The following is a 25,677-nucleotide window of genomic DNA, read 5'->3' as shown; positions in this document are numbered from 1 at the left end:
ACGTGTAAAAATCCTGAAATAGCCAATAAAATCCCTTTATTTTCAGGTATCTATTACATAATATTGAAAAATTTCTCCTCTTTACCATGATCACATGACGTAAATTACCTTTCCCTAATATTTGATATAACGAATACCACGCTATAACGAACAAAAGTGCCGGTCTGATTCAATTCGTTATAGCTAGGATTTACTGTATTGAATACAAATGCACAATTATGTGTAGCTGAGAGGCATACTACTACTGTATTATTATTACTCCGTACATCCGATCTTCGCTCGACGCGGGGTATGTTCTGGGGTATGATCCAATTAGGTGTCAGGAATAGGATAATTACAGGGCCACAGCCCTAGCCACGTGCCCTAACTTAACGTTTATTATATAAGTAACTAGTCCTTGTCTTCGATCCGAAACGGTGTGGGGTTGCAGAGGAGCGACTCTGCTGTCGCTGTGGTATTCTGCTCGGATCGAGGATGGACCGTATCCGACAAGTACCAGTCACCGGCTGTCTGGACGGGATTAGTTAGGTATTACTGTTCTGAGAACTAGGTGATCCGAGGCTGCGGACTTCTTAGCGGGGTCTTTGGAGGTGACCTTCGGAACAGACATGCATCTCAGGTGGCACGAGCTGGACTCCAAACATTCCGCTATGATTATCAATTCAACCGTTCTCTCTAACTCAATAAATAAGGTCATATGCGCTCGGATGCTGGTGTCTCATGCTCCTTGTTCTTTTTGGTTTATAGTTTCCCCAGATTTCTCCAAAAGCTTATTTCTCTACCTCTAATATAGAGTGATCCCATTCCTCGTCCCTCGTGTCCAGGCATCCAGTTAGAACTTGCATACGTAGAAACGGGAAGAAGGACCTCAAAAACGAACTACCTAACCATGGCGACTCATCGATTCGACCCCAACTTCACAGACAATGTCATCAACGCCATGGGCCCTAAGACGTCTCCCCGCATGCGTCAGGTCATGAGCAGTCTGATAAGGCATATTCATGACTTTGCACGGGAGAATGAAATCACTGTTGATGAGTGGATGACCGGTGTGAATTTCATCAATCGGGCCGGTCAGATGAGTGATCACAAACGAAACGAGGGCCAACTTCTGTGCGATGTCATCGGACTGGAGTCGTAAGTACATACTTCTGATAGCAGCAGACACACCGAAGAGGGTTATATACTAAAGGAAGCACAGCCTTGTGGACGAGATCACCTTCAAGCTGGCTGAACAGGCAGCAGATGCACCCACCGCAACCGCCATCCTGGGACCTTTCTTCCGTCACGATACTCCCCACCGGAAGAATGGTGACAACATGGTGACGGGCGTCGACGATGGAGAGATGGTCTTCATGCACGGCAGAGTGGTGGACTTTGTCACGAAGAAGCCACTCGTTGGTGCGGTCGTTGAAGCCTGGGAGGCCTCGACCAACGGCTTGTATGAGCAGCAGGATCCGAACCAGGTCGAGCACAACCTACGGGGTAAATTCACCACGGATGCGGATGGCAGATACTACTTCTACTGCTTGAGACCTACTCCTTATCCAGTTCCAGATGATGGTATGTGCAGTCCCCACACCGTCGTTACCGCATGGTCTGACACTTGATGTTCACTTAGGCCCCGCTGGAAAGCTATTGGAACTTATGGACAGACATCCATTCCGTCCTGCACACATCCATCTCCTGGTAAGATGACATCCTGATCTCTTCTCAGCTACATGTGAAGAAATAGCGCAGCTAACTCCCCTCAGGTGACATACGAGGGCTACAGGCCTCTGACGACACAGATCTTCGACCGCAGCGATCGCTACCTCACTAACGACTCTGTCTTTGCGGTCAAGGACTCTTTGATTGTGGACTTCGTTCCTCGAAAGGATGATCCTCAAGCTGCGCTTGAGCTGGAGTATGATGTTAGGCTTGTTCCTGGCAACGTCAAGACGAATGGAGTCTAATGATTTATCTGTATTTAATAATGAGCTGTCGCCTATTGTTTCTTTAATTTGATACCAAAAACCTCTGCTCTTTCCAGTTATTCCATAAAGTGACTGGGATAGCTCCCATAATATAAGTTCGTCATGATAGTCACTGACTAAGAGAAAGCTCCGGCTTTATATTATCTTTCGCGAGAATCGATCACAATCCTTCTATAATGTAAAATGTCTATTCGCTTAATCGTAGAAAGTTGATTATCACAAATGGTCGGCTCCACGCCCCCAAAGTCTCAAGCCTGAAGGGTTCCTGCGAACTCGGCGATGAGCTTGCCAACCTCATCGCTGGCCTCGACACAGTGCCAATGCCCAACACCCGGAAGCACTTCCATCTTCTTATTCTGGCTTTGGATGTTTTCAAAGATGAACTTGCATCCATCCATTGGTGCCGACTTGTCTTCCTGCCCGGCAATGAGCAGGAAAGGTGCTTTTACACCGGCATAATTAGGAGGGCGTGCCGTTGCGACGGCCCTGCAAGCTGCAGCGTAGCCCAGAGGGGTCTGATTCAAGATCAGTTCCCGAATGAAGGCTTTCTGGAGCGCTGTTGCGCGAGAACCCGTTGCCTGGTTAGGAATCGAGTCTGCCATACATTCCATTCCAGCTGTTTTGCGATGGTCAGTATTCATAGAAGAATCAGTATAGGTAGACCAAATGGCAACACTCAACTGACATTTAGTCACCATTCCAATTCGCTTCTCAAAGACCTCTGCGGTACTACTCTCCGGGTGCACTGGCCCAATGGCCACGACTGCAAGGACCTTGTCAGGTTGTGTAGCCGCCAGATGGGACACAACCATGCCACCCATGGAGTGGCCAACCATGACCGCTCTTGGGATCTCCAGCTCGCCCATAATTGATAGCACGTCTTCGGCGATAGACTCCACGCTCGTCTGCAGACCCGTGTAATTCGATCGTCCGCTGCCATAGCTGTCGAAAGCGATGCAACGATGCTTGCCTGTCAAATGAGGAATGACAGGGAAATAATAATTCTGAGAGGATCCCAATCCATGGATACAAATGAAGGTCAATCCGCCGCTTGGGGCCCCCTGCGGATGGGAGTCCGCATAGTGCAGCTTGTGGTCTTGAATGAAGAGGTACGGCATTGTTGTGGAACTGGATTCTGGTTGCCAACAGCAGGGCAAGAGGGGTCACTGTTAGACAACATCTTGGGACGCGGGGGGAACGATGAGGCTATGTAGATAAAGCGAGCTGTTGATGAGTACGATAATGTAATTTAGACGGGCCGTTGACGTCTGCTCGGATGGTTAGCCTTTGCCGAAAGTCAGACGGAATCATTAGCCGGGGAGGATCTCCAAACTCCAACCAGTTACCCCGACTTCGCGCGACGCCTTCGTTCTTGTGGAGAAAGCCATCTCCTCTTGAAGTTTGTGCATTAACTAACTTGGTTAACTTATTTGCTTGATTATTCATTCGCGCTTCTTCGCTAAAGCGACTGGTCTGAAGCACGTCGCCAGCTGCAGTTTGCGGCTGTCGTACGGACACTCCCCTCTTTCCGATCAACTAAGTAACGCAGGGGATAGTTAACAATGATCGATCCGAAAGCTGCCATCCGATCACGCTGACTCCGCGAGGACCCGACAATGGCTCGCCAAAAAGTGGCGCCCGAGAACAGGATTCGGGCTGCTAGGGCTTGTGAAAATTGCAAGAGAAGGAAACAGAAGGTAGCAATCATGAATTCCATACTGCATCTCCTCGATCCTTATCGGGTTTTTGCGCCTCGCACAAGACTGATCTTTTCCATCCTAGTGCAATGGTACCTATCCATGCGACAATTGCTCCAAGCGCGCCGTGGACTGCATGTTCATCCAGCCTGTGCCAGCCACTACCCAACGGCGCCTCAGCCAGAAACACCGTGACGGTCCTGAAGGGCAGTGGAGGCGGGGAATGTCTGCTCCTTCTATCGAAGGTGGGGATAGCAATGTTCGAGGCTCGTTCTCTGTATCAGGGAGCATGAGCGAGTCGACTCAGAGTCAAGATGGACTCGGCGCAGGAGCAGTCATACATCAATCACCAACTTCGCAAAGCATTCTAACTGGCGATCCACTCCCCTCGACGAACGAGATGGATTCATCACGACAGCCTGCGGGGCAGAGTGGGAGTTCGGAGACCGATGAGGCGGAGATGCAGGAGGCTTCACGCATGTTGAATGATGGGAAGGGGAGAATGTGTACGTGTCCATTGACCTTCGATTTCTTTCGAATCGGAACGATGTCTTATCAAAAGAGCATCTAGTATACATTGGTGACTCGGCGCCTTTATCATACCTGCAAACCATCCGACAGTTGGTTGGCACCGTTGTGGGTTCTTCTGCGTTTACAATCGATCCTCAGCGGCATAAGATTCTCGAAGCCTCAGTGTCAATTCCGCCACCCCATCAACACACGTGCACATTGCCAGATCGAGAAGTTGCCTTCTTCTTGGTGGAGTCCTTCTTTGCTAATGTCGGTCAACATAGCCGTCGTCAAATATGGTTGAATAATTTTCTAATATCTAGTAACAGACAAAGGGGATCATGCACATTTTCGACGAATGTTTATTCAAACAGAAAGTCGACAGGACGTACCAGAACCCGCTGGCGGCCGAACCATCGTGGCTCTGTATATTGAATCTGGTATTCGCAAATGGTCTTCAACTGCGATCCGCCAGTCCACAACGGTCCGCATCTGAAGCTGCAATCCTACGACGGCTGAGCTCGGATAAGGTGGACAGAAGCGAAATGTTTTTTGTCGCAGCAAAGCATTTCAGGGACTCGGTTTCTGGATTTGAGGATGGAGATTTTGCTTCGATACAAGCCCTGCTATTAATGACGCTGTATATGTTGACGGCGGCTAAGCGCAATACTGCCTGGGCGTATTTCGGTTGGTTCCCCATTCCACAATTGTCAAGCTTGGATTTCTCTGACCTTTCTTGTGCAGGAATGGCAGTCAGGTTAGCTTATGCCCTAGGGCTGCATCGGGTAGAGACACAGCTTATCTTCAACGAGTCGGAAAGGGTTTCAACGTCCGTACATAGGTACTCCTTCCCTAGCCCCGTCAAGATCGCCCTGCATGGAATTGGCAAGCACATTGTCCTGCGAGAAGCGACTAACTGAGGAGACAGAATGATGCTTTGGAAAAGTCTCTACGTCATGGACCGGTTTATTTCTGCCTGCTTGGGCCGTCCGACAGCTATCCATGATGACGACTGTTCGGATGCATTGTTCTCATCTAACAACATTGCGCCAAACCCACCTCACGGAGACCAGAGTTTCCTTTCCGATACGCTCACTGCCTCTGTTCAGTCCGCCAAAATCCTAGGCGTTATATTGAATCGCGTCTACAGGAAACGGAAGATATCACTCAAGATCGCCCGGGGTATTGCAGTCGACATCCATAACTGGACACAGTCTCTACCCGAATTCCTCCAGTGGAATCCTGTCCCAACTCCCCATGACGACCCTGCGATCGCTCTGGCTCAGCTCCATATATGGCTGATGTATTTTCAAAACATCGTCTTGCTCACTCGTCCATTCCTGCTGTTACACGTGAAGAAGATCCTCGACGAGCACCTTAGCGGGTCCCAGGCCTCTCAGCCAAACGCGAATTCTCCAGCTGAGAACAAGGTGGCAGAGAATCCAGAGCTGAAGAAATACTCGGCTGCGTGTGTTCGCTCTGCAATCCATATGATCCGGGCCATCCAGGCCATTCGAGTCAAGGGGTGTCTTCCGCGACGAAACCCATTTATCATGTGAGTAGCAAGCAGGGTATGCAGCGTGTGGCCTTACTGACGTTAATTAGACATTGGATGTTCACGGCTGGGCTTATAGTCCTCACTAATTGAGAACGACTCTATCGCTCAGAGAGTCCTCGCGCTTCACCAATACTGCGCTGAAACCGACCTGCAGTCGAAGCGATATCTGACGATTTTGACGTCTTTTCAGAAGACGATTGTTTACGCAAAGACCTCCAACATGCCGGCGAAGGAATCAACGCAGCAAGATCCAATCGAGAACCTCTTCAACGCCACGCAGCCTGCCGTGGCTGGCCTCTCTCCAACTAATAACGCGATGACGTCGAATTACCTGTCTGCACAGAACACATGGGATTGGCGATCTAAAGACGCCCAATCAGACGTGATGCAGGACATCACCGCTACAGGAATTAACGGACAACACTCTGGGGAGAGCGTCGAGGGACTCATCTATCCTGGCTCTGAGGATCTAGTTGGACCGGACCTAAGTACCATTCACGAAGAATTCATTCATTTTGACGCTCTATGGCCGTTGAATCAAGATTCAGCCGATCTTCTACCGAGCCAGATACATCTGTACGGAACCACGCCATTCACATGATCGATCGTCATATCATGGAGGCGAGGAATCATGAGGAGCATTGAGATGATGGGAATATATCTATTGTCTCGCTCATTTACCCGATTGAGAGGCAGTGTCCTGGATATGACGATTAGCGGGAGTTCCAATCTTGGGGAAGAAAGTCCTCGTATAGGTCCAGGATGTCATTCTGGGTCTACGTACCAGATACACCTGGTAGAACTTCATCTTGGGATTAGCTCCAGCCTCGTCGAAGGCAAACTCCACGCGTCCGGCCCAGGGCACCTCGACCTGGTTACCAGTGGCCTTGAGAGTGTAGAGAACCTTGCCGTATAGCATGAGCTCGTTCTCTCCGCCGAAGAAGACCTTGACGGGAGTGTGCTTTCGCGACGCTACGTGCGTCCAGAGACCATGACGTAGCGCAAGGATTTCTGTTTTTGTGCTCGACTAATCAGTACAATTTCAAAAAATGAAACCTTGTCGTCTTGGCCAGTGAAAGGAGTGGTGGCATCTTTTTCTCTCCCTATTTCTTAAAAAAAGAGCCTACTTCCATAGTGACCCGAAAAGGTAACAATAACTAGACGGTTCAAAAATAAAGAAAATAAGAAAGAAAAGAAAAGTTGACCACATACCGTCATATCCCTTTCCAACCTTCGGTCCCATAATCAGCGTCGCATCTGGCGTGAAGCTCCTCGCATACTTTTCGTGTGCTGCGGGGTCGTCGCTCGTCGCGTAGAACTCCTCCATGAAAGAGACCAGCTCGCGGCCCTTTGACGGCGCGGATGAAGTATCGTATGCTATGGTGTATGACATTTTGCCCCCTTTTCTTCACTGATTTTGGCGTAAAATCAAAGGGAAATGGAGAGAACCCGATAAATATCCCAAGGTTTGAATGAGGTTGTTCGGGAACACGCTTTTCGAATCACCTTTCCGCGGGTAAGAGAAAGACAAGAAGAATGGAATGACGTCTGTGATTAGATATGACCACTGATTAAGTTTATTATTAGCATAGTTAGAGGGGAAATCAGTCAGTCAAAGGGCGTCCAACATACATTATTAATCACGATATTAACAATTAGTTATTGTTTGGTTAGCTAGGTAACTTAACAACTAAACTAGGACCTGAAGTCAACCGAGTTATGTATGTACTCTCCCACCAAAGTTATTGGCTAGATTTATCCGAACCATCTCTCCAGTATGATTACTTACCATTCCCAAAGTTTCCAAATACATGATGCTTCTTCGGAATAACATCGGACGCATCTCCGATTCTTAGTCCTCGGCTATCGTTACTTATCGGAGTCGGAGAGAGGGCGGCGGGCCGATGACTTTGGATGTATCTAGTGGGGGGGATTCAATTCGATTGCATTTGTTATGGAAATCCTGTACCATAGATTCTGGATTGTCATTCTTGTATTCATTTGCTTATGAAACTTTCTTCTTTCGGTTTTTCCCCTTTCAGTCGTATGTGGTGTATATTTGGAATGGAGGTTTCTATGAATGGGAACAATTACTCAGTTAGATATTAGGTAGTTAGGAGGTGGTGCATATCCGATAATAATGTTCGGGTAATAGTATAATACTCCATATGGTGGTCCCTTTTCTATGAGAACTGGTTATCTAACGCAAGTTTCTATATTACCACATTGCTCTTAGAACCCTTTGCCGCAACGATGTTTGCGCGTATCGTATCTACAAAATTGGGTTATGTAGGTATTGTCTCCCCGTGCTTGAGAGCAGGAGCTCTCTTAGTTATTTACTTTCCATGTTTAGCTGCGTAGTAGCTTTTGTGGTTACAAGAGAAGTTAACTAACATAGGCCATGACGGACTGACTTATCAGGGTATTGTCAAACTGAATGAATGCTTATATGCTTATATGAGAGACTACAATAGAAGATTCTCATTGCAGATGTCTATTGGAAAATAGGCTGGATACTTACATTGGCCGCAGAGCAAAGGTGGAGGATAGTGTCTATATATTCCTATATAGGGCTCTTCAGGATATCATCAAATGCATCAATGACGACGTAAAAACAAAAAAAAGAATTACAACGCTTCGATGCCTCTAGATGTGGTTTCCATTCACGCCATTAGTTGCTTGGCTCTTTTTATAGTCCTCTTCTGTTTTGGAAAAGTCGTCCCACGATGCGTTATCGGTGCCGTTTGGTCTGCTGGCTCTTACGAAGCCTGTCTCGATACCGTCAATCTCGGTGATTGGGCGGACGACCTCGATGTCGGCATTGTATCCTTTCGACCACCATTTCTCCACGTAGGATTCCTTGCCGGACTTGTCGTCAGGAGAGACGAAAAGGTGGGGGAACCGTTCTCGGAGGATCTTCAATGCCGTTGCGGAAATCCGGTCAACGCTGTCGTGGTGACGGATCTGGAAGAATTCAGGTGGTAGAGAGGCGCGTAGTTTCTCCTGGACGGAAGGAGAGTACTGGCCGACTGCGAAGAGGAGCAGGTCGTAGTGCATGAGGGACGCTTTTCCGTGATAGGAGCCACCGGTCTTAGCTCTGTGGTACAGACCCGTCAGTGCTGCGATGGCTCCCATGCAACCGGTGCCGTAGTCGGAGATGGGGAACGGAGGGACAACAGGTTCGTTGAGGCCCATGAATTTTCCTTGGGCCCAGGCGATTCCGGTGACCTGTGGGTTTCAAAGATCAGTACAAAAGTGTCCAGCTGGGGAATGGGATATGTTGCACAAAAGAGCAACTGATCACGAATAAGAGATTGCCACATACACAGTCTGCAATCTGCTGCCATCCTGCACGGTCTGCCCACTCGCCGTCGTAGCCGAAACAGTTCTCGTTCACGTAGACAATACCCTTCCCACGCTTTTCTGCCAGGGCAGCAAGCGCATCAGGTCCGTAGCCAAGTTTCTCAATGGCCCCCGGACGATAGCCGTCCACGACAACATCCGCATCGGCAAGCAACTCTTCGAATCGTCGACGATCTGGCTCAGATTTCAAGTCTAGATCCGCAGCACGTTTGCCCATGTTACCGTCCACTTGGAAAAAGGGCACATCTGACAGGTTGGGGCCGGTGATTTTGAGGACGTCTGCGCCATACTCCGCCAGCACACGTGTGACGGTTGGACCTGCAATGATACGGCAAAGCTCAAGAACCTTGATGCCTTCTAGGGGCTTCTGTCCTCCCGTGGAAGGGGCTGGGAATGGAGTGGGAGGCAGGTTGCCCTTCAATTGGGTAACCTTCCACGGAGGCTCCTGTACATTGAGTTTTCCCTGCGTCCAGTATTAGCGTATCTGCTGTTCTTATACTAAGAGAGAAGTTGCTTACGTGTGGCGTCTTGATGAAATCCTCGTACTTGTATGCAGTTACACCAGCCTGTCTCCGTTCACGGTTCATGTCCTCCAGCTCGGCAGTGGTAAACTTCCTGACTTGGCTCTCGATCACCTTGATGATGTCGTGATAATCTGTGAGATCCGGTCGATACGGTTCTAGCCCGATCATCTTCAACGTAGTGCTAGCCTCCAGCGAGCCATGGATATGGAAGAATTCCCCATCGTTCTTGGTCTCGTATAGATTGGCAGACATCCGACGGTAGCCGTTAGATTGAGCGGCCAGGAGATCCGTATCTGGAAACCGTCAGTATATCGACTTCTATGATTTTTACGCGTTGCTTTCGAAACGGAAGTCACATGTGATAGTAGTAATATGAAATGCTTGAAATGGCTGGCTGACCTTTCAGTTTCGCTCTAACGCCCGCATCCAACTTTCCCAGTCCGTCTACCTTTGCCATATACGCCTGACAACCAAAGCAAGTCGCCTTCTCCAAGCTCACTTTCACATTTCTCTTCTGTGCCGGTTGGCCATACCGCAAATCAGCAATCGCGGCAGCCACGGATCCCTCGACTCCTTTCAACGCAGCGATCGTCTCTGTCTCTTTGAACGGGATCGGATAATATATTTCGTTGGCGGCCGAGTAGAACGACACCGCATCTTTGTTCGCAGATACCTCCGACGGTAGGCTTAGTCGTTCAGACTGGTCACAGAGATATTTGAAGATACGATCAGCTTCAGCAACAGGGGAGTATTCCCCCGCCGTCATGTTTGATGCCATCTTTGTCAAGGTTCCCGAGTCTACGGTTCCTTCAGCGGAAACGAGTCACGAACGAAGGAGCAGTAATATGTAGACGAGAGAAGTGCAGGTAAGATAATGATTTACGCAGAAGCTACGAACCCGATAGTTTACTTTTCCCCGTGTTTTCTCCGATGGGTCAGTCAGGGTCTGGTCTTCGACGGTGTTGCATCGGCCGGGCAATCACCACATCCGCTAGATGGCTCCCGAAAACTGCGGATGTCGCAAACGACGTTATGACCGACTCTCTCCTTTGGGGGGCATAGGAAGGTGTAGTTCCTTTTCTCCTCGAACGGGAACTACATCGGCAGTCTACCGTTGTCCACCGTGCCCCGCCAAAAGACACTGCGAATGTTCTTGGATGTGGACAGCATCATATTATTTCACTCCGCTCTCCAGCGCTCCCGGTGTAGGCGCTGTGAGAAGCCCACAGCAGATTTCCCCTCTTCGTAGACCGCGGCCGCGTGTTCCACTTCCTCCCCAGAGGGTTCTTTTGCACGGAATTGAGCCGATCAGATGGTCATTCATCGGATATGGTCGTGCCGGTAATGAGACGACGAGCGAGTTCACGATCCGATCAGCTTACAAAACGGGTTGTTGATGGGAGGGGGGTAACTAAATGTCAACGATCCGAAGACCTCGCTTGCGCGGAGACCCGCCAACTTTAACGGTACAATAATCGGCCGACAGGAATAACAGGACAGATACTTGATACATATATCTAGAGGACGATTGCCAGAGACAGTGCAACATCTGCGCGTGTGCCATCGTTGAAAGCGTGATGACCTTCCTGATTTAGATACGACGTCGATTAGGAAAAATACCTATGAGCTGGATAGTAGTTCTGGCCGAATAATATATCCAGGAAACCACCGCATCCAGGAACACTGACGCTGTGTGGCTTTGAATCTACGCCCCAGAAAGAGGCAACTGTTTATTAAGTTGAGTCGATAAAGTCCTCCCAGAGGACAGGTCATATTGCAGACTACAAAGTCGACTCTGGGCGTTTCTGTCAAGAGATGTTCCCCGTGATTCTTGATGAGAATCTGCTCGAGCTTATTCATTCCGTTGAAAATAGATCACCGAGGGCCTTCCTTCCCCTCAAGAGGGGTAAAATGAGCGGGATAGTGATCGGGTCCAGCCGCATCGAAGGTCGAAACCTGATTCCTAGTGATATCAGGTATTATTTCCTCCATCATGCTTCATGAGGCAAGAAGAAGACCGATAAAGACTTCCTCGACTTGGCTGAAAACGGCGGTAGAGTCGCTAGCTGTCACATTGTGAAAGGCGACACAGCTCTGTGCTTCCTCCAGATGTCAGTCAGTGACTCAGTGCATACCAATATTTTCGGGCTGCTCCCTTGTATGTATTTCTTCAGGGACAGTGGAATGACAGATATGACATTCCCATATGGCATATACGTAACCAGGTCACAGCATTCTTTTCAAGACCTAGACCTATGTCTATTTATAGCCGAGTCATAACCAAGCGCAACCCAGTTTCCACCCTGCAAGGAAGCAGCATAACATGATTGTGTAGATTTTGCATATTGCAGCAAGAGCAGAAGATATGCATAGCAAGACTAACCATGTGGTCTCGTAAGATAATAATATCTGTGCCAAGACAGCTTTCAAGTTCCCGTTTATGGACGACAGACATTGGATAGAGGATGTCAATGTCTACGAGATTCTACCTAGGTAGTTAGTTACCAATGACTGACTATGACCCATTCACAGGCTTGACAAGCGACATGTGCATCAATCCTGAGACGACATCAACTCCAGCGTAGCGGTCTCAGATTTCCGAAATGGCTCATTGAACAGACGGAAGAAAACTTCCATGGACACGGCACGTATGTAAAACGTCACTTCTTGGAAAGGAATGTAGCATTCCTTGAGATCCACTGTATGGTCCATCTTATGGTACGTAGGCAACGGTAGTCTAGTGAAAAATGCCCATATTTTCCACTGCCAGTCATCGTTAACGAGCAGAGCAAGCCACGAGTGTATCTTCCAACTGCTGGTTCGCTTGTCCAGCAACACTGCCCTCTTTTCCACAACCCCACCGCACAACGAGAGAATATTGTAGAATGAATAATACCAGAATAATAAATACGGAGTCAGCGACCTTCTGGCTCCGACGCGTTGACGTCAGGAACGCATCCAAGATCAGGATCGTGGCGTGGCGGGGTACTTGGATGAGGAGGATCGCGACCGTACAATGTGCACGTTGTGCAGCCAGTGACGATGGCGTTCAACGCACGCGGGGAGCCTGGCGCAGTCGAAGAGGGTCCACGTGCCGCGACGGTTGATAAGACTGGATGTAAAATTAATGTAGATAGATAGACAGATAGGGTTGGACCGGGAACCACGATGGCTTGGACCCTTGGGGCCGTGGGAGGAGAACGAGCAGCATCATGATGGATGGATGGATGGATGGACGGAAGGATCAGATCAGCTGGATGCACGAGAATTTTCGGGTGAATTCTGCTCAGTCGGGGATTCCCCTGCGATCTCGTCCGTCATCATGTTTCTTAGAACATCGCTGCACTCCTTGTGCATCTGTTATGTATGGTCGGTCCGTACTCTACACCGGAAGACCCCCTTAGTGGACGCCTGGAGAAGACTCTACGGGCGTGGGGACGAGAGATAAATACACACTAGAGAGTTATACCTAGGTCCTAAAGACAGGAAACTGAGTGATTTAACTACATATAATTACTCTAGAGTTAGAACTCCATCGATACCACAATAATAGTAATAATAATAATAATACTCACTCTAGGAGAATAACTAGAATCACTAGAATCACTAGAATCACTACTATATCCACCACCGGGCGGATGAACGCCCCGGGAGCTCCCGGCGTTTGTTTCCCCCACTGACGGCCAACCAGACGGCCCACGCGCGACTTTCAAGCTATCTCGAGGAATCTCCATTGTCTCGTGGAGCAGATGGGAGCGACTAGAGACTGCTAGAGTCAGTTAGTTGGTTAGTCAATTCGTCCATCAACTGCATCTGCTGGGGGAAAGGAGCTTTCGTCTCCGTCAGGCCCCGTACCGTTTCCCGCCGTGCAGCACCGGAGTACCTGCCAGGTACTTGCAGCTGTTCGTCTCTGGGCCAGATCGCCATACTACGCATACCGCCTCCCCCGTACCTTCACCGTACCTCCCCTGTGTAATCGAACGGTACCTTCGCCCGGACAGGCCGCAACCATCGCCCCCGCTCCCGAACGCCCTGCTAGTTACTTGTACGCGCTGCCTCCTGCGCTTCTCTCTCTTTCTCTCCTCCTCTCCTTCTCCTCTCTCTCCTCTCTTCTCAACCGAGAGAGAGATTCCAGTTTAAGATCCACGTTCCGTTCGCATTTCGTCTTCCTAGGACAGTTGCGTTGCGCCGCTCTGTTCGACTTCGCGATCGTCTACCCCCGTCACCGCTATTGTATCGCATCGCATCGCATACTCCCGGTAGCTTCGTCCGTCACGGTCTGCTCATCCCAGCACCGTGTCAACACGTCGATCGAACCCTGGATAGTCGCCTTAGCGTGACGTGAGTGCCTCTGTTCTTGCTTGTGGTCAGATATAATAATCTCCTCGTGCTGCCCATCTGCTATCTCTCGATCTACCCTTATCTCCCGACCCATCTCCACGGGCTTCGTGGCCTCTCTGTCCGAGCCATCATCTGACTCATTCGGTCACAGTGCACCCTTCAGACCCCTCGTGATCATGGCTCTTCCAACTGCCACTTCCAGCATCGCCATGGCGCTCGCTGGTAAGACTGCATCGATGGATATACCCAGACCTCGCGATTCGCCTTTCGCGTCGGGTGGCGGTAGGGACAGCTTTGCTGCTCGTTCCGGCCATCATCATGGGCAACTGCCCACCCCTCCCAACTCCATATCGCCATCGCTCCCTCCGCAGGCGTTCAAACACCAAGCCAAGATGGCTGGCACTCCTCCCTCAGCACCCGCCCAGGTGGACTCGGATATCGATCTCCAGGACGCGACGGACCACGGCAAGAGCCAGGGCCAGCCGCAGCAGTCTTCCCTGACTGCTGGTTTGAGTGGTCTGGAGAGCGCAGGAGCGATCACGCCCGCCATGCTTGCCAAGTATCATCTTCCTGAGATCTTGCTGAACCATGGCCCGCTGGCGATCCGCCATGTGATGGGCTATTTGACAACTTCTGTTCCAGGCTTCGCGGGGATCCCTCCAGCGAAAGCGCGCAGACTGGTAGTCGGTGCTCTGGAAGGCAGAGGTAGTGTTGGTGAAGGCGGAGGAGTGAATGGTGAAGTGATCTTTGAAAAGGTCGGATGGGGACGCTGGGATGCGCGTCGACGGGGTCAGGCGTCGCGAGACCGTCACGCTCAGAATCCGTCTCCTCCTTCCAGCGTGCCCAACTCCTACCATCCACAGGGCATGCAGATCCCGAACAGACGGTCCTGGATGGGCAAGGAAAATGCAGCTCCCTATGGGACCAGCATGACCGGTGACTCCATCGTCTTCTCCCACTCTGAGGAAATGGAGTATGGAGACCATGAGGACGTTTCCATGCTGGAGCATGAGGCGGACAAAATGTCCCTCGACGGCGATGGGCGGGAATACTGTTCGTCCTCAGAGGCCCCCGACGACGCTGAAGATTGGGACGAAGGCGACGTCACCGACGAAGAAGATTGGGCCCAGATTGGAGCTGACGCGCTCCGAGCGAGGTCTTTCAACTCTGGGGGTGGCATTGTACATAATAATATCGCCATCCCCTCGAGACAGCCACTCCAGCACGCTGGTGGTCCAGTCTCGTCGGCGCTGGCCAAGTCTGTGCCAGGCCGTCTTCCTATTCAACATATTGGATTTACCCTTCCAGAGGGACTGGGTGGCGACCAAGAGGAACGAGCCGCAGTTGAGGCCCTTCTGCGACTCGGTTCTATGTAACATCATATTCATCGGCGCAGGCTTTTATATTTCGCGTTCTTGGAAATAGGTTGCACTCCTGACCGGCTGAAGCTGGTCCGCGCCGGACTGACTGCGTGCACATATTTCATGACATTCCTTATATGGTCGTTCTATTGAGACGCCAGTTTTTAATTGGCATACATTGCACTGTGCAGCTGGCTGGAATAGTGCTTTCTGGTATTGGGTTTCGGATTGGGACGAGGAACTTTGGGATTTGGGATACCTTGCCTTTGGGCAATATGGCGTTCTATTGTACACTTCTGTCATTATCGTTTTGGGATACTCTTTCGTGGATTCTAGCCACGACGGCCTTGAGCCTGCGCCAGGACATGCGCTGAATGCTCGGCCGCTACTGCCTTGTCTTTCTGACTTGCGCGAATACCCCCTGCTCTGGTTTATGCAGCTCACCAGTTTCCGCTGCTTATTCCTACGATGCGGTCTATTTTCTTTCGGTACTGTCCCTGCGGATCCTATGGCCTATGCACTGCGGGAACAGGTCGTTATGACACTTATTTGGCATATTCCTTTCTAATCATGATAACGGTACTATGCGAGGAGCCTCCAGCGAGGTTCCCAGACTGGCGATGGACTCCTTTGGTTGGAAGAGAAAATGTGCCATGGACGACGGAGAGTTCCAGTTGGTCGTCTTAGCTGTATCGTACTGATATGGGCTCTTTTCTTGTTGCGTTTCAGTGGCCTACTTCAACCCACCTTGGTCGTCTTCATTGATTGCACTGGGTGATATCTGTCGACCAACATTCCTGGGCTTTAGTATATCTATGAGTTTAGGTCTAGATACTTAAATCAAGATGCTCGAATTCGAGCTCGCCCTGGATATCGTGTCTTTTTAAGTTGTAGGATCAAACATTTTTCTAGTAGATGTGTGGGTGCAACTTGGCTCTGGTGTACTTATATAGCCATCCACTGCGATATAGCACGCCTGTTCAACCCCACACGAGGCGTATTAAACGTCCGTTGTGTACCACCAACTTGATATCTCGATCGGGAAACGGGCCACTTGAGCTTGTAGCGCTTATTGAAAAGCATCATGACTATGAAAAGTTGTGATCATCTTCTCCAGCTCAAGTAGAGAACAAACGCGCAGACCAACACCCAAGACAAGGAAGGCACTTTCATCCAGAACACGCCCCTACCCCGCAGCGCAGTGCAGCAACGTCCATTATCTAATACAATTGAGAATTAGGAATTTGCTTTTATTTCAGAGTTATGACTGTTAGATGTAAGGGTTCGATGTTCAACCTAGTTAACGTATCGCAGCTCTTTTGTTGGTTATCACGGTCCCCTGAGTTCGCCCCCACGCAGTGTTGCATGCGGATCCAGCAGAGGAGTATAGTCTTATCTTCGAGGGATCTTGTCTGCTTTGAAAGGGAGTGTGCTTCGATACCTATGGAATTGGGAGGGAGTCGATTGTGAATTTTTTCTTTTTCTTTTTCTTTTTTTTTTTTTTTTTTTTTTTTTTTTTTTTTTTCTTGGACGGTTGAGAGCGTGCCATATTGTGTCAATCAACCTGATACTGATAGTTACTGACTTAATGGTAAATCCAGCTCACTTCAACTCGGTTGAATATTGACAACTGGCAGAGAGCGACTTTTTTCTTTTCACCTCATAAGAGATTTGGCTAACTTATGTGTGTCTTAACTTGATCCAGAAACCAGATAAGCTGACTTAACTAAACGCGATTGCTCTCTTCGTCTTATATCATATCATGAGGAAGGGGATTGTATGTATTTATGTAAGTATGTATGAACTTGGGTAAGTATTCTGCAGCAATTCTTGCAGGTTGTGGCGATTAGTTAGCTTTCCGTAAGTATGCTGTGGGTGGGATTTGAGGTCCATCTGAGCTTTATGGGGTAGAATCTTTAAAAACATCAGGCATCGTTTCTGTTTTTGTTTCTAGTTCTGAAATGGGATAAGATTAGGGAGAGTTGGGTGAGTTGATGTTAATGCAAGATTTGCATCGGGTTAAATATCGCTGTTGCTCCTGCTGGGTTGAGGATAATATAACTCGTGGGCACGATATTTCTCTTCTCTTGCTGGAACTGGAAAATTTAGATGTTAGTTGTTGATATATGATATAGGATCATATAAAGAATGCGCCTCACTACTCCATTACGATTGCTCTATCTCTTTAGCCCATAATCATATACACATAAAAAATATATATACCCAGGAAAAAGATAATTGTAATCTGTGTATATTGAATCACTAACGCCCGCCCATGTCCTGCATGGTAAGTATCGGTATCATATCACAAGGACCACAAGACTGATCGAGACTATAGAAACCACGAATCCTACCCAAGGCAATATCCTATCGCTAGCAATCCATCCATCCATTCACTCGCTCATCTCATCTCTTCTTTCCCAAGCAAAGCAAATGAACCCATCATCGAATTTAGAAAGTACACCATATCAACCTAACCAACCCTCTTCCATACCTCAGCCTCCACCTCCGCAAGCTTCGATCCCGCCGTCTGCACCCACGACTTCGCAGTCTTCCATATTGCCTGACCTACTCCTTCCTCTTCGTCCTGGAATACATCTCCACCTGGTCCTCTGCTTGCAGCACCATAATTATAGGTCGGGAGCTGCGTGTTATTCGCAGGAGGTTGATACATCGTATTATACGGAGTAGAAGTTGAATTTGGGACGTTCAGGCCCTGTGCAGGCGTTGCCTGGGTGGTATATCCAAAGCCAGTGCCAGTGCCAGCCGTTGCTGTTGGTGGCGTCGCTCGCGTATAGTACGATGCGGGTTTGGGCACCTCGCCGACCTTTGGAGGTGGAGGCAGGTCATTGGCTCCTGCTGACTGCGATGCTGCAGGTGGAGGAATAGGGCGCGACCCCGGCTGTGGAGCAGGCGGAGACAGAGCACTTTGATCCGTTGTTGTCGTGGGAGGAGAGGTCGTAATGGGCGTGGGTGTATATAGAGATGCACTTACAGCACCCGTCGGAGCTGGACCTGGGACTGGAACGGCACCTGGCTGTGCTTGTGGATACGTCGATGTCGATGTCGCGGCTTCTGCAGCAGTGACTGTAGCCTCATTGTCTCCACGAGCCTCAGGATTCGAGGACGCCGTCTGAGGAGTCGTCCCTGAAGCATGGGATGCAGTAGTTGCCGTATTAGGGTTTATGGGAGCACTGCCGAAAGTTGGCACACCGGTTATTGGCGCCATCGTTACCGGGCCACTTTGAATGTCTCAAATCTGGACAGAAAGAAGTCTTGAGATTTAGAATAATCTCTACAAGATAAAGCTCAGCGTAAGAGGTATGATGGAGCTCGATGGATGCGGCTGAGGACGTCATCTCACGTGACGCGGGTGTCCTGCACACGTGACATGTCGCGATCTGTCCGAATTCTACATTGCTGAGATGCGCATCGCATCCGAGCGCAGGGTTTTAAGAGATTCCCCAAAACAAGTGAGCAAATTTATTGCATACCATGGAAGTACAGACGGAGAAAAAAGCTTGCAGGCAGTAAAGTACAACGGGTCCAAAGGAAAAGCCACACTGCTTTATGCGTCAAGAATGACCGTAACCACCTTGATGCACATCTCTATCTTGGACACCTCCAGTCACCGCTTAACCATACATAAATTAGATCAGGCGATGATCATCCCCTTTCCCCAAACTGGGGGTCTTAACATAAACAGACTCGATGAGAGAAACTGTTTAGCCAGAGCCACCCTTGAACTTCTTGCCGAAGAGCAGGAGCTGAACCTGGTCGTAGATAGACAGGACACCAGCACCGGCAACACCACGGAGGATGTTAGCACCAGCACCCTTGAAGAAGGACTTGACACCCTCCTTGGCGGCGATCTGGCGGGCGGCATCGAGGGAAGAGCTGTACTTGACGGCCTGTGGATGGTGAATCAGCCAATGCCCTCAGAATGTAGGGTATATAAGAAGATACTTACCTCACCAGAGGTCATCATCATACGACGACGGATAGTGTCCAGAGGGTAAGAAGCAATACCGGCACCAGTGGTGACAGTCCAGCCGAGCAGGAAGGAAGCGAGGAAGGAGCCCTCAAGAGGACCAACCAGGAGAACAGGCTTGATAGAGTCGTACATGCCGAAGTACAGACCACGGTAGACAACGATACCCAGAACGGAAGGACCGAAACCACGGTAGAGACCGGCAATACCGTCGGAAGCGAGGGTCTTCTTGTAGACGTCGACGAGACCGTTGAACTGACGCTCACCAGTACCCTTGGCGGACTTGGCGTCGTTGGCCAGACGGGTACGGGCGTAGTCGAGAGAGTAGACGAACAGGAGGGAAGTGGCACCAGCAGCACCACCGGAGGCCAGGTTACCGGCCATCCACTTCCAGTATCCATCACGGTCCTTCTTGAAGGCGAACATCGACTTGTAGGTGTCACGGAAAGCGAAGTTCAGGGCCTGGGTAGGGAAGTAACGGATGACGTTGGCAGTGTTACCTCTCCACAGGGACATGACACCCTCAGAGGCAGCAGTACGGCGGAAGCAGTCCATGATACCGTCGTACTTGCGGTCGAGACGACCAGCCTTAAGCATCTCATCCTATAGCGCAGTCGCATTAGTCCTTGTTCCCCCCTTCGAAGAGTAGCCGGCATGCCGAGAGCCGGAAGGAAAAAATTTTTTCGGTCGGCGAAATTGAGGCGTATCGACGACTGCACGATCGAGATGACGCCCATTGAGGACCAAAAAAAAAGACATTTCCTTCCATTTCACGGAAGCTCGAGAGGGTTAATGCCTACCTGGTTCTGGATCAGGAGCTTGATACGCTCAATGGGGGCGGCAGCGGTCTTCGAGACGGCGGCGGAAACACCACCCACTACATGCAAGTCAGTTCACTGAACCATTCACAGCACTTTACAGGCTCTTGATTGATAGCCAATTCGATCGCTCTAGACTAGAGAACAATCGAAGGATCAATTGAGGCTCGATTGGGTTCCAACGTACTCAGGAAGTCGACGACGAATCCCTATCAACCACGACACCGTCAGCATTCTGTGGCTCAATCGAGCAAAACTGCCTGTAACCACTCGACCTCGACTCTGTCCCAGCATCGCAAGAGCCCTGCGATGAATGCAGGCGGGTTTCACGCGCGTTGCGATGGGTGGAGAGACGGATCTCGATGGGCAGACAAGAGACCAGGTGGACTTACCGGCATGCCGAGGACGGACTTCTCCGCCTGGTTAACTTCACCCTTGGCCATCTTGACAGCTGCGACGCACGCAAACTAGAAAGATGAAAGAGAGGAGAGGGAAAGAGTGTGTCGAGTGAGAGACAAGACACCGGATGTGATGGGAAGAAGAGAAGGAGAGAAGGGAGGAAGGGAAGAAAAAATAGCGAGCGCCGGCTCTTGTAAGCGGGAAGAAGCGAGCTGGGCGGCGCTAGGAGGGCCTACAGGACTGGAGTTGGCCGGGCTGCCTCCACTGGGCGAAAAAAACCGCTAGGCTAACCTTGGCCCAGGCAACCGACATCTCCCGATCGTCGCCATAACAGCGAAAAAATTCGATTCTGCCAGTGATCTGGTGTATTATTTTTTAAAGAATTATTTTGATTCTTCTGGGTCTCCACTGCCGCCCTGGTAACAGCCGGCTACTGCTACTGCTGCTGCTGCTGCTGCTAACTATCCTCTCGGGGCCCGCGGCTGACCTGCTTCCAGCTCTTCCTTCTCCCCGTCTTGCCGGCCCCCTTTCTGTCCTGGGCCTCTCTCTCTCTCCCCACTCCCGAGGCTTCCCCGGCCACCGATGGCAAAATATTAATATTAATCTCTCGAGCCTCTCCCAAAGTGTCAATTAGAATACGCTAAATCCATTTGTTCATCCATCTTTTTATGTAGAGTTCTAACATAACCAACTGCTAGTTATACAGGACGCATCTCTTTGCTGATATCCTGCTCGCCCTCGCCGCCACCGATGACCAGCGAATTGCGCACCCATCCAGCCAGCTTGCTTTCGTGGCCCACGGTACCGGATCCCATGGCCGTCGACTGAGCTGGTCAGCGAAATGCTGATCTATACTGGATGAGGCGCGTCATCAGAACCAGAGATCGGTTGTTCAGGATCGATTTTCCTCTTCACACTATCTAGCAGTAATATCCTGCAGATGAAGTCCGCTAGATGGGCCTCCTTAGGTACATACATATGGTACATTCATGTACCCAAACGTGGCCTACCAATGTATGCAGCTGTAAACCGTCATTAGTCCAGGTAACTTGCCTTGCTGGCAAGAGGATAACAAACTCAATTGAGGACATATCTCCAAGAACACCCGTTTTTATACCTCTATCGTATAGTATCTCGTGTTCTTGAGACTTTGACCTTACCACGGCAGATATTCATTCCCCACCGGAGAGACACAAGCAAACACGAGCAAGCCACACGACTACTTTCCATCTTCAGTTCGCCACCAATGGTTCGTTCGTTACCATTCATTAAATAATATCCATATGGGAGAAAAAAAAGTGCCGTGTCCAATAATAATCATGACTGGGTCGGTAAGGCAGGGTGCGTATCTATCCACCTGTCCTCTCTACTTAGTCCGGGGCACGTTCCTTTGACCGTGAGAACTGCACTCTGAGAGAAGAGATCAAAATCCCAAATATCAAAAGCCAGAAGTTTCTGCTTTCTTTTCTATGTGTGCGTGCTGTGCAAATACCTCCCCCAATAATACTAGACTCAGGTTACTACTGTGTGCACGACAAGGCTCAGAAGGACGCCTAGAAAGCATAATTCCCCCCGAAGTAACATTCCACGCACGAGAAGAAGAAACTTCTGCTATTATTATTATTATTGTTTACCCGTACTACGTAGAGTATGATTTATTTTGGGGCCAGTGGAGCCCCCTCCGCTAATTAATACGGAAGAAGAGAGACACTTCCCGACGCTCGGATTATTATTATTATTATTTTATCTCTTTGTTGCGATTCGCGGAATTTGTTATCGGACAACTCTCGTTATTATTATTCTCGCGACTCTCTCAAGAGATTTACTCTCTCTCTCTCTCTCTCTCTCTCTCTCTCTTAATAAGAGGAGTTAACAGTCCTCTACGCATTGACATAAAAACTCCATAGCTCACTACCTACCTACCTAACACAGGTAATGAGGACCCCGTAGCACGCGTCGAAGCCAAAAGCCCAAACATGCCTGCCATCCGACATGAGCTATAGCTTCTTCTGACCGCTCTTTCTTCCCAGCAAGGAGCACGAAGCTCAAAAACAAGAGAAACCCAACAAGAAAAGATCTTTGGGCAGCATTATCAACTTAGATAAGGAGAAAAATAAAAACGAAAAGTCTAGACGTCATTCAGATGCAGAGTTTTTTCTCATTGGGGTTTTTATACAGCTGTCAAAAGAACCAAAGGAAAAAAGTCCGCTTTTAGTCTATCTTTTTCCTTACTTTCTTGCATTAGCTTCTAGTAAGAATATAACTTAGCATCTGGCTGCGATGATTTGGTCATTTCTGCTTGGCTGCTATTTAACTATCATCAGCTAGCTAGCTGGGGAGCTACGAAGCTAGCTACCTAAGGTAGGCAGGTAGCTCGACTCGATTTCCTTCCTGCAAGGCTCGTGCACGGGGAATGCCGAGATAACTATCACTGCCATACTCGCTCAGTTCAGGTAACTAGGCTAGAACTCACGCATAGCAATGGGTTGATGGCGATTTGATCTCAGCGTTATAATAATGATAATATTGCTATGGAGTTTGTTAATAGGGTGGTGACTAGTTTGACAAAGCTTAGGGATGATCTTGGGTTGTCGATGCGATTATTGGTCGCTCGGAATATATATTTTCTGAGGGAACGCTGAGTACCTAACGATGCAGTCTCTGGGTTTATGCAACATTGTGAGTACTTGCAATCTTCCTTGTCAATATTGGAATCAAAATGATGTTCACTTCTAGACGACAACACATAACCTTTCTTGAACCGGATTGAAGGAGGAGGTTAAAAGTGCAGTATGGTAACCCGGAGTGCTAGGGTCTCCTGTGTTCAATTAAACTACTGAATCACGAACGGGAGGTAGAAAAAAAAAAGGAGAAAATGACAATAATTATCCACTTGCGCCTGTATGGTGACAATCAATAGTCGCAACTATTCACTTTTGGACCCAATATAACTAACTAAACTGATCACATGGAGCGTGGGAGGCAGGGATACAACTCCCGGGATATACTCATCCAATGCATTTGTACACAACTTTAATGCTTCTTCGATCTCTTCCTCTTCTTCTTGGATCCTCCCTCGCGAATGTCGACCTTCATCTCATCGTCGTTGCCCTCCTTCTGAGGAGCAGGTTCGTGCACAGGGATCTCCCATTTCGGTCCTTCTTCGTCTCCGAAGGTCTCCTTGCGCCATTGCCTTACCCTGGCCTTCTTTCCGAGCTTCTTCTGGTCCCGTCGCTTCTTCTCCGGGTCGCGGAAGGGGGCAAGCTTCTTCAGACCAGCGAACTGGTTCAGCTGCGCGTCATCGGCCATGAGGATGTCTCGGGCCGTCAGACCAAAGCTCGTGGGTGATGTCTCACGGTAGCGGAAACGCCCAGCGTTCTTCTTGGTAGCACCCGGGAGAAGAGTAGGGTCAAGGTCAAGGTTACGGTCAACGGCCTCTTCAATCAGCATCTTCTCCTTGCGGGCTTCGCGTTTCTTTTCTCTGCGTTCCTGCCCCTTGCTCTTCTTAGATCCCTCCTCGCCGTCTTCCTCGTCCATATCGACATCAGGCTTCTCTTCCTCTGCCTCGAAGTCAGGGACCAGATCTGTGATGTCAATATCATCATCCCACGTAGGCTTCTTGGGCTTCCGCTTCTTCTTATGGCCGTCCTCATCTCCGCTCTCAATCTCTTCCTGCGCAGCATAGTAGTCCTCACCGAAGCGCTTTTGCATTTCCTCCTCCCACTGCTTATCGTCAAAATTATCATCAAGGAATCGAGCCCAGTCCTCATCCGTGAACTCGGAAGCTCTGATGCCTGCAGCCTGTTTGATTTTATTGACCTTCTCCTCAAGCTCTTCCATCTTCAGTTTGCGGAGACGGTTCTTCTCCGCCTCGCGCTGCTTCTTTTCTTCCTCCCTCTTCTGTTGTTCCGCCTCTCTGCGCTTCTTGCGGCTGCTCTTTTCCTCCCGACGGACGGATATCTCCTTGGTTGCATCACGGGCATGAGTGATTAATCTCTCATTGACCTTGTTGGGGTCTTCGAACCGGAAGTTGTACGCTTCTTCGAACAATTCCGCCCTCTGATCCTCCTCTTCGTCATCTGACTCGAACGGTTTCAGGCCATTTGATCCGCCCGCAGGAATCCACGCCTTGGCAGCCATGAAATTCGACAAGAAAGTCTCTGGGTCTTTGTCCGCGTTTTCGACATCCAGTTCGATATTCTTCTTAGGCTCAGGAGGAGGATGTGTGACTGATTTTTGAACAAGGAAACCGTCATCCTCGTCATCCGATCCATCCGCCACAGCATGCATTTCCTTGACGATGGTCTTCTTCAGATCCTCCTGTTCCTGCGCGAAAGACTTGGGAGCTTGCTCTTCCTCCTCTTCTCCGTTTGCCACACCTTTCAGCAAGTTCTCGCGGTGGTAGTCGCGCAGGGTCATAGGCTTGTCCTTCTCCTTCTTTTCTGCAGGCTTTCCGGACGCATCTTCGTCGAATTTAGAGTAGAATGTCACATTGCTGTCGTAGACCCTCGGATCTTTTGATTTGATCGCATTCAAGGTAGCCATGATCTCGTTGTCGAGATCCGGTGTAACCAGTTCTCCATCCTCATCTTCTTCTTCTGACGATGACTCGTCAGAGCCGCCGGATGCATCTTCATCATCATCATCGTGCGCTCTCTTTTTACCAAAAGCAACTGATTTACCCAGTTTGGCCTCCACTATTTGGAATTGAAATCAGTACCAGCAAATATGAGTGGTGTTCGACAGCCGGGACTCACACTGCTGCTTTTCCTCTCTTTTCTTGTTGTACTCAAAACGGCGCGCATACTCCTCGTTGATTTTCAGCACTGGCTCGCCAGTCGCCTTGTCGCCGTTTAGGCGAACACCTCCGCTTTCGCCTTCAGACTCGCTCGAACTGTCGTCGAGGAGCGTCCTGGGTTTCTTGGCAGGCGGCTCCATGATGATTGAAGAAAATCAGAGAACAGAACAATGCAGAATGAAGAAAGGCCAGAGACTGGCAGCGATTGCAAACCTCAGACAGTAGTCGTCCCCAGCGCGGCGTTAGTCCGTCTACAGGAAAAAAGTTGCAGTGGGCGGCAGAAAAAAACGCTCGACCACACCGCCCTCGTATCGGCGTATTGCAGCCTCAGGCGGCGGAGA

General features: G+C 49.6%; 10 protein-coding genes across 10 annotated transcripts; 4 read left to right on the top strand and 6 right to left on the bottom strand.

The window, feature by feature from the left end:
- Positions 1-793: 793 nt before the first annotated feature.
- C8Q69DRAFT_149637 (Intradiol ring-cleavage dioxygenase) lies at positions 794-2,090 on the top strand. The gene is made up of 4 exons (XM_028625526.1): positions 794-1,137; positions 1,202-1,563; positions 1,622-1,689; positions 1,755-2,090. Exons 1-4 carry the CDS (start codon positions 890-892, stop codon positions 1,953-1,955), a joined length of 879 nt encoding a protein of 292 aa, XP_028487439.1. The 5' UTR covers positions 794-889; the 3' UTR covers positions 1,956-2,090.
- Positions 1,918-3,343, bottom strand: C8Q69DRAFT_149663 (putative alpha/beta hydrolase). The gene is made up of 2 exons (XM_028625528.1): positions 2,662-3,343; positions 1,918-2,592 (listed from the first exon to the last, which is right to left on the bottom strand). Exons 1-2 carry the CDS (start codon positions 3,092-3,094, stop codon positions 2,225-2,227), a joined length of 801 nt encoding a protein of 266 aa, XP_028487438.1. The 5' UTR covers positions 3,095-3,343; the 3' UTR covers positions 1,918-2,224.
- On the top strand, positions 3,344-6,102 carry C8Q69DRAFT_149689 (fungal-specific transcription factor domain-containing protein). The gene is made up of 7 exons (XM_028625529.1): positions 3,344-3,673; positions 3,759-4,179; positions 4,245-4,453; positions 4,513-4,870; positions 4,928-5,024; positions 5,112-5,738; positions 5,789-6,102. The coding sequence occupies exons 1-7, from the start codon at positions 3,593-3,595 to the stop codon at positions 5,829-5,831; spliced, it is 1,836 nt and encodes a 611-aa protein (XP_028487437.1). The 5' UTR covers positions 3,344-3,592; the 3' UTR covers positions 5,832-6,102.
- On the top strand, positions 5,852-6,378 carry C8Q69DRAFT_149648 (hypothetical protein). Its single transcript, XM_028625527.1, has one exon. It carries the CDS (start codon positions 5,962-5,964, stop codon positions 6,340-6,342), a length of 381 nt encoding a protein of 126 aa, XP_028487436.1. The 5' UTR covers positions 5,852-5,961; the 3' UTR covers positions 6,343-6,378.
- C8Q69DRAFT_149703 (hypothetical protein) lies at positions 6,322-7,422 on the bottom strand. The gene is made up of 4 exons (XM_028625530.1): positions 7,374-7,422; positions 6,954-7,308; positions 6,526-6,752; positions 6,322-6,441 (listed from the first exon to the last, which is right to left on the bottom strand). The coding sequence occupies exons 2-4, from the start codon at positions 7,132-7,134 to the stop codon at positions 6,415-6,417; spliced, it is 435 nt and encodes a 144-aa protein (XP_028487435.1). The 5' UTR covers positions 7,135-7,308; positions 7,374-7,422; the 3' UTR covers positions 6,322-6,414.
- An 838-nt stretch (positions 7,423-8,260) lies between these two features.
- On the bottom strand, positions 8,261-10,514 carry C8Q69DRAFT_149620 (CAIB/BAIF family enzyme). Its single transcript, XM_028625525.1, has 4 exons — positions 10,028-10,514; positions 9,623-9,921; positions 9,067-9,567; positions 8,261-8,969 (listed from the first exon to the last, which is right to left on the bottom strand). The coding sequence occupies exons 1-4, from the start codon at positions 10,404-10,406 to the stop codon at positions 8,388-8,390; spliced, it is 1,761 nt and encodes a 586-aa protein (XP_028487434.1). The 5' UTR covers positions 10,407-10,514; the 3' UTR covers positions 8,261-8,387.
- A 3,240-nt stretch (positions 10,515-13,754) lies between these two features.
- On the top strand, positions 13,755-15,357 carry C8Q69DRAFT_149537 (putative Sin3 binding protein-domain-containing protein). Its single transcript, XM_028625524.1, has one exon. The coding sequence runs from the start codon at positions 14,146-14,148 to the stop codon at positions 15,343-15,345; it is 1,200 nt and encodes a 399-aa protein (XP_028487433.1). The 5' UTR covers positions 13,755-14,145; the 3' UTR covers positions 15,346-15,357.
- Positions 15,358-17,513: 2,156 nt separating this feature from the next.
- On the bottom strand, positions 17,514-18,789 carry C8Q69DRAFT_456716 (hypothetical protein). The gene has a single exon (XM_028629849.1). It carries the CDS (start codon positions 18,557-18,559, stop codon positions 17,804-17,806), a length of 756 nt encoding a protein of 251 aa, XP_028487432.1. The 5' UTR covers positions 18,560-18,789; the 3' UTR covers positions 17,514-17,803.
- On the bottom strand, positions 18,790-20,878 carry C8Q69DRAFT_456714 (ADP,ATP carrier protein). The gene is made up of 5 exons (XM_028629848.1): positions 20,532-20,878; positions 20,327-20,348; positions 20,122-20,198; positions 19,301-19,924; positions 18,790-19,241 (listed from the first exon to the last, which is right to left on the bottom strand). Exons 1-5 carry the CDS (start codon positions 20,580-20,582, stop codon positions 19,056-19,058), a joined length of 960 nt encoding a protein of 319 aa, XP_028487431.1. The 5' UTR covers positions 20,583-20,878; the 3' UTR covers positions 18,790-19,055.
- Positions 20,879-23,571: 2,693 nt separating this feature from the next.
- On the bottom strand, positions 23,572-25,476 carry C8Q69DRAFT_441966 (KRI1-like family C-terminal-domain-containing protein; the record flags this gene model as incomplete). The annotated part of the gene is made up of 2 exons (XM_028628800.1): positions 23,572-25,235; positions 25,296-25,476. 2 exons carry the CDS (start codon positions 25,474-25,476, stop codon positions 23,572-23,574), a joined length of 1,845 nt encoding a protein of 614 aa, XP_028487430.1.
- Between the last annotated feature and the right edge of the window lie 201 nt (positions 25,477-25,677).

The sequence above is a fragment of the Paecilomyces variotii genome (assembly GCF_004022145.1).
Source record: "Paecilomyces variotii strain CBS 101075 chromosome Unknown C8Q69scaffold_2, whole genome shotgun sequence".
In the NCBI taxonomy this organism is placed as follows: Eukaryota; Fungi; Ascomycota; class Eurotiomycetes; order Eurotiales; family Thermoascaceae; genus Paecilomyces; species Paecilomyces variotii.
Note: the sequence above shows the minus strand (reverse complement) of the source record. Positions and strands in the feature narration are given on the sequence as shown.